The 10553-nt window shown below is 45.4% G+C and overlaps 1 protein-coding gene across 1 annotated transcript; it reads right to left on the bottom strand.

Annotated features, from left to right (window-relative positions):
* Nucleotides 1-3290: 3290 nt before the first annotated feature.
* TRUGW13939_01329 (uncharacterized protein) lies at nt 3291-9744 on the bottom strand (the record flags this gene model as incomplete). The annotated part of the gene is made up of 7 exons (XM_035484530.1): nt 3291-4847; nt 4897-5085; nt 5991-6932; nt 6987-7203; nt 8784-9314; nt 9373-9596; nt 9664-9744. 7 exons carry the CDS (start codon nt 9742-9744, stop codon nt 3291-3293), a joined length of 3741 nt encoding a protein of 1246 aa, XP_035340423.1.
* Between the last annotated feature and the right edge of the window lie 809 nt (nt 9745-10553).

Raw genomic sequence — 10553 nt, 5'->3', positions numbered from 1 at the left:
ACCTCCAAATACCCTCTCTTTTTTTCCTCCAACACATAAACACACTCATTCACATACGCTCTCCAATCCTCCTCTGCCCATTATAAGCAGATTACTTGACTTGCCCTAAAGTGTATGTATCCCTTTGTAAAAGTCTCAACACAGGAAGCTAACAACCTACAGCCCTCCAAATAATACAAAATGCGTTCTTTCATCCTCATCGGTGCCTTTATCGCTACTATGGCAATGGCTGCTCCAGCTGCGTCCGTGCTGGATGCGCGTGATGATTTATGCGATGAATTCACTCCTTGCAATGATGCTGGAGAAATGTGTGTTCTTGTTTGCTGTTCGACTAATCCGGATGCGGATACTACTGGTTGCGACTGCTATGCGGCTACTCCTTTCGGTTGTTAAACGGATATCGTCAACACCTGCTTGCAAATTTCATTACAATTTTGATTCTAAGTTGGGAAAGAACACCTCGAACCTATGTCTAGGCATCGAGATACTGCAGGGTGGGGGGTTGGACTTTAAGAAAGTCTTGATATGGGTTTCCCCTATTTTAGCGTGCAAATGCAGAGACTATGAAATGGGTTTCCTCGTGATTGCTTGAAAGTGTAATTATTTGAATCGTTATATCCATACATATGCATAATATATATACATATCACCATCATATTTAGAACTATGTATACCGTCGAATACAAACAAGTCTTCAAATGTTGAGCTAGGAAGAGCATTACTATAGCGCTTTGGTACATATTCATGTAACACCTAGTCAGACATTTAAAGCAGGGTGACTGGTAGAGAACATAAACTGATTAAATATAGTTTACTCCGCGATTAATAACTAATATCAATAGTCATTCTATATTCTTTCAATAACATGCCTCAGGGAGCTACAGACTTGGTTAGCAGCCTTCAAACTATATCTATGTAGCTACTGGAGGTATGTTTAATTGCTCAAGTTGATTCTCATTTGGGCTGGTATAGAGGCAAAATCCAACGCGGGTACCGCCTGTAAAAAAATCAGAACCATAATAGCCAACATTAGTACACTATTGAAGAAATAAATTATCCACTCAGACGAAAGGGGATAGGCTAAAAAGTCAATCGCATATTTAATAGCTCAAAATATTGACCAGACAATTATCCACGCAATAACCGCAAAAAGTATGTACAGGCTGCCCTGGGAGGGCAATTCGAGCCCTACTGCATGGTGGCACAGACATCTTCTAATCATAACTGTACGGTATTTACATCTTGTCAAAGCCAAAAGAATGAATATTTACAAATAAACTAATTGATTGATAGGGAAATATCCACCCATTTGATGAATTTGTAATTAATAATTAGATAAGATGTCAATCTATCTGTTGCCCGGACTAATCAATTGATGAATTGATGAATTGATGAATTGATATAAATATAAAATCAATCCGGGGTCATCACTTCAATGTTTATATATATATATATATAATTTAATATTTCACTTGAGTATCCCCTATCGGTTAAAATGTCTCTAAGTTGCTATGTATATATCAATTGAATTAGCTTTTAAGTTATAAATACTATGGTGGAAAGTATCAATTGATATCGACTTGAAAACCCGCCTTGGATTTTGAACAGCTAATTTCAGGCCAACGTTAAATAAAGGTATGAGAAAACGGGAAAGAATTTACAAGTTGGATCACATATGTAGACTGGTTATTGAATCGATGGGATATATTAGCAAGCAAAATCCATAGAAAATCTATAAAACTTACAGTTTAAACCATCTCGGATTATTAATTGCTAACAAATCGAAAGTTACTCTCTGTAAGAGATAGACATCGAATCATCCTAGTTACATTGATATTTAGGGATCTACCGAATGAGATTGAAAAACTTGGTTTATGAACTTATGTGTATTTAGTTACGCTATCCAGTCTTTAGGGTACTGGGGATCTGGTAGCTATAGTATGATATATTAAAGAGACCAATCTTTCCATTCATTAATGCTTCACTACAGTATTTTAGGCTGCTGTTTTTTGGAAATAGTATTTTTGTGTTCCTAGAAAACAGTGTGATGTCCGTATGAATCACCAGGTGGACAATTAATTTCAAGCTAATACTAAAACGTCCATGAAAAAAAACAAACCAAACAGTCTAGATGAGAGGCTTTTAATTCTTTGTTTGGAGACCTGTGGCATACAGAAAGCTGTTGATAGCTCGTAGTAAACAAGTGTCTCGTCGTATAGATCTATTGATTGAGAAATGCTTTAGTAGAAAATATTTCAAGCAAATAAATAATACTAAATGCGTAATTTACTACATAGAGCTCGTCTATTTAGTTTCAAGACGAATAAACGAACTTTGAAGCATACAATTAATTGGTAAGATGCATTGCATCAACGTCGTTTGGGATAGAGCTCTCTGATTTCAATAATACATACTGATCGATCTATGAAATATTTACAATACGACATCACAGTATAGAACCAGCTTCTTTGAGCCCACGAAAGAAAGCCAAGATAGATGCGATTAGAGGGAGGCCTAACAGGCAATACCTGTACCGCATATACAGTACGGCGACGCCGCCATGGCCACCAACCATCGACGTAAGGCAAACACCAGGATTATCGCCGACTCCTACACTTGGCGATGATGTAACATAGGAATGATCAGGTGCGCCAAGTCAGGAGTACGAACCAATTAAGGTAATTTCGCGAGTCAGTTACATCCTACGCCCCTATTTTCCACTAACGAAGTAAAAAACAATAATAACGAAATTGAATTTTATTTTGAAAGCTGAAGAATCTATCGCATTTCAGGTATGTATAACCGCGCGGCGGGCTGGAATGCTAACAGCATTTCTAACAGCAACGTCATTTGGCTCTTAGGCCTGTGCGGTCAGCTCCAGGACACGATCTATAATTATCGGGCAAGCCGTCAAACTAGACGAAGAACTGCGGTCAGTGCACATTAATACACGTATGGAGTAGGGGGCTGTTATTAGATAAGTTACAAGTGGGAAATTAAGCGCTGCCAAAAAAAGTCAAAAAAAACATTAACGTTCTGTCAAAATGGCGTAATGGATTAATTGTGTAATAATTAATAATATGGGTAGATTGTTGTTTTATTTACGTAAAGTAGACGCTCCGACCTCTCAGTCTCAACGGGGAAAATATCTGTTTAGACTGTATCCTATGATCAGGACTGGCTACCATGGTCTACTATATGAATTGAACACTTGTGTGGTAATGAATATTCATCAATTAAAGTAAATACAAAGAATACGGTACTATGAGTGAGAATTGAAAAGAGTCGTTTCACCTCGACCGGAACTGAACCTGTGGTCCATCGTGAGAGCTAGTGAAGACATCTCGAACTTGAAACTCGCTCTCTCTGTCACGCCCCCATGACGGTTCCCAGAAGTTTCCCTGCCACCATTTCCCACCTTCACCGGCGTGTGTTCCTGGCGAGACACGCATGTCATACAGCCAGAAAAGACGAGCAATGATAATGCCCATCTCCTGATATGCAAGATACTTGCCAACGCAACTCGTACGTCCAGCGCCAAAGGGGGCGTATGCGGTTGTTCCGCTGTTATTGTTACCTGTGCTGATTTCTTCTGCTTTCTCCTCGGCACCTTTTTGGTTGAGCCATCGCTCAGGGCGGAACGAATGTGCTTCGGGCCAGTACTTTTCTGTATGATGCAGAGCATAAGTTGGGACGCCAACATCGGTGCCTGCGGGGATATGGTATTTGCCAGCATCGATGGCGAGACCACCTGGAAGAACCTCACGAGGAAGCATAGCGCCTACGGGAGGGCACAGGCGCATGGCTTCCTCAATACAAGCATACAGGTACACGCAGCTAGCGAGTGCCGAGCCAATACAAATGCAGTCAACACCATCGGTTCGAGGGAATGCTGCATCAACTTCAGCACGAACCCGTTCGTAGGCCTCTGGTGAGTGCAGTAGGTAGAACAGTGTTGCCGTAGTTGCGGTAGCAGTAGTGTCCGCTCCTGCAATGATCAGGATGCCAGCTTCTGCAATCAGGTCCCGTTCGGAGTATCCCTTCCCGGTATCCGGATCCCGGGCATCCAGCAGGGCAGCGAAAAGATCCCGGTTAGGAAGGCTAGCGGAATCCTGAGCAAGACGCCAGGAGGATTGAGTTTCTGACAAGCGAAAGAAATCCTGCACGCCCTTTGTCAGGGTGGGGAAGAAAATTTTGTCGAGATTCAATTTGAGTACAGTTGGGATATGCCCAGCAAGATTAATGCCACATGTTCCAAGCGACATCAGGTCAAGAATGTAGCGGTTGGTGGTACTGGCTTGAATATCCCAGTTTTTCGAGAACGTGACATCTCCCATGATGTCGGACAGCAAGTACTGAATTGACTTGGACATGTCCTTTGGCGCGCTCCATTCTTCTGTAGTCTTTTCGCCTGGCTGGTTGTTTTTCAACGAGGCACAGAAAACGTGCACGTTCTTGAGGATCAAATCCTGCAGGCCATTGACGGCTCCCGTGCTCAGTGCTCGACTGGTCACTCGACGCTTGAAGGAGTGCACTTTGCGATCAATAGTAGTCAAGCTGGCCGGTACAGTAAAAAAGTGAGAAAAGGCGCTGTACACTTGGGACTTTTGCGTGTTGGCGCGCACACCGTAGATATCTTGCAGTGCACGGTCGACGCAAAAGGAAACCCTATTGGGGCCAAATCTGACAGCTGGGCCATATTTCTCATGTAGACGGAGAAAGTCAATATGACGGTCGCCTGTTAGACAGTGGTAGACATTATACCAGTCTGTAGCAGCAGCAAGCCATGGGCCGGGATAACTTCTCAATGGATGAAGAGTCAACCGATAAACGAAAACCGCGACAATCTGGTTTTTATTAGGGACAATATAACGATAAAATCGGCTGCACACATACGGCGTCTATTAAAGATACTCCAAGAGCCGTGAATAAGGACAAATTCCCTTGTAGCCTACAGACGACAGCGTAGGATGCGAGACCGACGCCCAGACCGAGCAGCCCGACCGTAGCGCCGAGGGCTTCATTCGTAGGTGTCTTCATTTTTTCACAAGAAGTGAAAGAATTGAATATAACCCCAAGTAAGAGCTGTGAGGTGGCAGAAGCACTTGAGTAAGAGGCGCAATTTTCCCATGGTCGCCTTGGTGACACTTGAAGTTGCGAACTGGGCGACATGTGCAGGTTTACGCGTAAGACCAAAAAAGACAATACATCATAGGGAGCTGGTATTAATTACATGGGAACTCGCGACGAGGCGATACAGTAGTACGGAGTACAATGATACATACGTATTGTAATATACGTATTATTACAGGACTAGATAGCGGACAACTTGATATAACGAGCGACAGCCACTATCGATTGTGCCGTGGCAAAGTAATCAAAGATTTTACAATATGCCGGGGTAGATCAGGCAGACTATCGAAATGTCGATGTGATAAATATATTGGCAGCTGAATAAAGGTTTGGAAGGATGATTGACGTTTGTCGGCGGGTTTTTTTCTGGTCCTTGCGGTCATACCGATAGCGTGGCAGGCGAGCCGTGCACATGGGGGATTAGGCTGGCGCTGTTTGCTCAAGCCCTGTAACGGTATGGATGTATGTTACATTACAGTGGGGGGGGGGGCAGCGCTTGGACTATTGGATATAAATAAAACTTGCGGGTGATCGGTGGGTCGCTGCGGGGCGGCCCCCATTAAACTCTTTAGGTTAGCGCCACATGCGACTGCCGACACTAGCGCCGAGTCAAAGCTTGGAACAGATCGGATCGACGTACGAGGGTGTGAATCAGCAATATTACAATGATATAAGAGAGGCATTTGAGAAGAATAAATAAAAAGTGGTATTGTGAATGGTATAAAACTGTAAACATGCTAGAATTCCAAAAGCTTCCGCCACGTGTAAACAAATCATATGCGGAGTTTGCCGCAACGTTGCACTGCACCTTGTGCGCAGTACCGAAAAAGAAAGGAAGAGAAGGATGGGGGCTAGACTAAGTCTGGAAGCATTCCGGATGTCAGAACATCATTGCCCCATCGAGAAAAAACTTCGGGATTTTTATACAGCGGAAGCAGATAGACGAGAATCAGCCAGACACACCAAATTTTGTAGGTGGCTTCGTCGGCGGAGACGCTCCGGTACGTCAACGTGCAGTAGGTAACCACAACGCCGGGAATGACAAGTAACAGGTATCCGCCCACGTTCACAGACCAGAAGGCGGGGCAGATGAAAGACCAGGCCATAACACCGACAGCCACGGAGATGCGTGCCGCCATGCCACCGTAAACCAGAGGGAAGGTTTTGCGTCCTCGAGCAGCGTCACCTTCCATGTCTGGGATGTCTTGCACTTGCATAGTCGTCAGGATAATGCTTCCTATGATAGCGAGCCAGTAGGGCGCCGTGCCATTGAGTTCGTAAAGCCCGTAGCCAGCTGCAATGGCTGTCGAGCCAGAAGCGTGAGAAATGAAGCCACCGGCGTTGATAAGATTGCGGACAGAATAGTGGACGTCGCCGCCACCGAGGTCATTGTACATCCAGGTGAGGACTATCATAGCAATGGTCTCGTTGAATCCGCCAATGAAATATGAGAGAATTATACCAACAGGAAGGAGAAACAGCAGTAGTGATCGAGCCTCATCAGGCGAGATGCGGTGGGAAGGAATAGGCCTCCAGGGCTTGTTTAGGTTGTCTTCTAGGATTGAGTTTTGTAGTCGTTGGTTGGCGAGGTTGAATGTCAGGAGGTTGAACCAGTTCCAAAAGGCAACCAGCGGTAACCTTGATAAAATAAACATGAAATCTGGCGTATCATTTGTAGTCAAGAGGCCACCGGCCAGTGCTTGGAAAATGCCAACGGCAGTCTGTGGGTAGAGAATGACTTTGAAATCATTGCATGTAAAGATGTATAGCGTTTTCAGGTGGTAGAAAATTGATCTCTTCTGTAATCTTGTCAGTGTGTCTGCATATGGCCGCCCGAGATATAGGATTCGTACGTTTGGGATGTCGAGCACTGGCTTCTCCGATAATAGGTCGCCTTGGAAAGCCATGATGGTTGTAGCAGTGATATCCAAATAAAAAGAAGGAAGAAAATTAAATAATAGAGAGGGGAGACAGTAATTGTCAAAATGCCAAAAGAATGATGGCACAGTAAAGTGGTATGATGATGTTGAGATATTGGATGGGGTTGTAGAGGATAGACGGACGATATTTCTTCAGATGACGGCTCGGACACTTCTTATCATCTTAACGGGCGGTGCCAGCAGGCTGGGACGAAAACGTCTGGCCCTTTGCCGTCCGCCGGCAGACGTAAGATGAAGAGACCCTCCCTCATGACATGGCTGATCCATCCGATACTGGCGGGTTACCGCTGGTATGGGAGTGTCCACTAGGATTGTTGCCAGGATCCACCCCATGGCACAATCAACTATTATTAAATTATTTCTTACCATACTCCGCATGACATGACTAATGTTAGCTTTTGGCCTTTTTGCGAAGCCCACGTATAACGTACATTTCGAATAACAGTAATGACCTGAAATTCACAAATTACAGCTTAGCCGCCCCCAAAAACACACGCTATGCATGCTATGCGTGCTATGTGTGCGCGTGTATTAGTGGACGATCGAGCAAGTGTGTGTGCCAATGTGTGGTTCGCCGTTTTGGGGGTCTGCAGTAATCAGCAAGACTAAGGTCGATAGTTAGCTTGCTAGGCATGATGAGCAACACTATTAAGGAATTCGCTAATGTAACTATAAACGGACTGCTATAGCAGTAACCTCATAATTAGGATACCACTACGGATGTAGTGGTTCCCAAAGCGTATTTGCTATTAGTGTAAACCTTAGAAAACATGTGCCGAACCCTAAGTCTATCCATTTGCACAAGGTTCCAAAAAAGAAGGCGGACATATCCATAATGGTGCCAAGCTAGTTGTTTGAGTGCCTGTCGGAGTGGTCTTTTTCGGCTGAAAACATCCCGATAAGCGCTATGAATTTTATGCCATATTTTATGGGCGAGAAAATACACGAAACCGGCACGTGCGTGACGAGTAGGAAGAGAGGTTGATACTCAAAAAAACTATCGTTATTGCTCTTCTTCGGCCGGCAAGGCCGCCATATGCATGATGCAAATCTTAGCCACAGGCACGACAAAAGTCATATTATACCGGAGGTTTGACTTTCCAAATTGGTACTTAGTTACAACTTAAGCCATCTGCGTCATGCACCCCCTCACGAGTAAATTTGACATTGGCTAGTGCACTATATCCACCTTGTTGTAGGCGTGCTTTATCTCCAAGCAAGCTTTTGGCGGGGCTTTGAGTATCATCTTGTGAGAAATACTAACTGGCCTAGCCTGTCGATCACGAATAGAGTCAGTTGATCGTCGTGGGAATGCAACTCGGGGCTACTCGCTCATAGACTTAGTAGTACTATTACTTATCTCCCGGTGGGAATCAGCGGAATATACTTTGCACAGACGGTTATTCATAATTCTTAATTAGTTCAAATAATGATCGGCCACCGAGGTTCCGTGGAATCCATTAATAATTTAATACTAGTGTGCTGGCCTGTACCACAAAATCAACACCTGCAATGAGTGGGGCTCTCTAGATACTTATTTTCAATATGATCTACAGAGTACACGATATGTATTGATTATTATTGGTATATAAATCCATTAATCGGTATGCGAGCTAGGGCCTCATTGGCCAATATTCTATCTGCTCTTTCCCCTTTCTTGAGTCCATGGTGGTTTAATCAAAATTGGTTGCCGACGTAATGCTCTCCCACTCGTCGCAAATCTTAAGTTTGGCTTCGCAGTTATCGCGGACGGCCTTGAACCCATCTGGGCCCAGTGGGAGCCGAGCCGGCAGTTCCTTGCCGGCAGCACGTCCCTCACCCCGGACAGCTTCGACCACCAGAGCAGCAGCCTTGTTAGGGTCACCGGGCTGGTTGCCGTCGGCAGCATTGCAGCCAGCCTGGATGAGCTTGTTCAACTCGGCATATTCCGGGAGGGCATTGGGAGCCCGGTACAAGATGTTGCCGGGGGTCATGACCTTGGTGCGGAAGTACCCTGGAGTGAGCAGGCAAGTCCGGATACCAAACGCCTGGAGTTCCAGAGTCAAGTTCGGGATGAGACCCTCCAGCAGTCCCTTGGATCCAGCATAGGCGCTGGCACCGGGGGCACCATAGTAGGCACCCACCGAGGACATGAACAGAACCGTCCCCGATTTGCGGCTACGCATGTAAGGCAGGAACGCCCGTGTAAGGTTCAGTGGACCAAGCACATTGTTGCGCAGCGCGTTGACCAGGAAGGCTTCACTAGAGTTGGAGTCAACATGTGAATCATTCTGAAGGGAGGTTTTTCTTTTTTACTTACTCGATCTCTTCGAGAATACCCGCATCAATGTACGCGGCATTGTTGACTAATACGTCAATCTGGCCGTAGATAGACCAGGCCTCCTTTGCTTTGGCATTGAGTTCCTCCGCGGGGGCTTTCACGTCTATCTCCAACACCGCAGCACCAACTGCTTTGAGCGGGGCAAGACGCTCTTCGGCGCTTTTGTCCGCTGTTGATCGCGCGGTGGCAATCACCTTGTCACCCTAGATTGCGCGGTCGTCAGTTAATCCCAAGTCTAGCCACATAATGGATGGAGATTAGGAAATTTACTGCTGCGAGAATGGACTTGACCAAAGCCTCTCCCATGCCGGAGGAGCAGCCGGTAACGAGCCATGTGAGTTGTCCAGTCATTGTGATGTGTTTTTTTTTCTTCTTCCCGGTTTCTTGCCGTGGATGTTGCGATTGAACGGTGGGTGATATAATTTGAGGAATAAAAGAGATGTTCGTAGTCGATTTGTCAACGAGAAAAATACGGTGACCGTTTGGATTCCACGTTCTTCACCTTTTCTAGTTGCGAAAAAAGGGGGATGGTCTCAAAAATCAGATGGCAGCGTTCTTTCTGGTTTAGGATATATAAGAATTGAGGACATTGGACGTGATTGGGAGGAATCTACAGCTGTTAACAATAATAATTAATGGATGGCGGGGTTGTCAGTCTTGGCGGGGTGCAGCCACAAATATCTGTACTGCAGCGTACTATCGTATGGTAACAATGGTAATGGGGCCGTATCGTGACATCCCGATACCCCCTGCAAGTTTAGTTAAAACGGTACGGCGGGCCTCACCCAGGATCATGAGCAACCCAGCGTTGATCCCATGCAAGCCATCTTACGCCCCCATGATTCTCTTAGTCTGCTAACTTAAACCTTAACTTGTGTGAAGCCCCTCGTCGGGCGCTACAGTGGAGCGCTTTCCCAATGCGGAAAATTTCTATGCACTCTCAAATTGGGCCTCATTCCTGGCCCCTTTTATCCCCCATCGGCATGAGGATACGTCTGTCGCTGATGGGGCACGCTACGTAGCGATTGCAATGGCTATTAACTATTGATTGTTAGTGGGAAACTGCCTAACTAGCTATCGTTCGTGCGTCGGGGCCATCTTTTCACGGTGAGACGGACCATGTGGGATGATTGAATACGGAGCCATCATCCAGCCTCTTG

Source organism: Talaromyces rugulosus, chromosome I, assembly GCF_013368755.1.
Source record: "Talaromyces rugulosus chromosome I, complete sequence".
NCBI classification, from domain to species: domain Eukaryota; kingdom Fungi; phylum Ascomycota; class Eurotiomycetes; order Eurotiales; family Trichocomaceae; genus Talaromyces; species Talaromyces rugulosus.
This window is presented reverse-complemented; position numbering and strand designations above follow the sequence as displayed.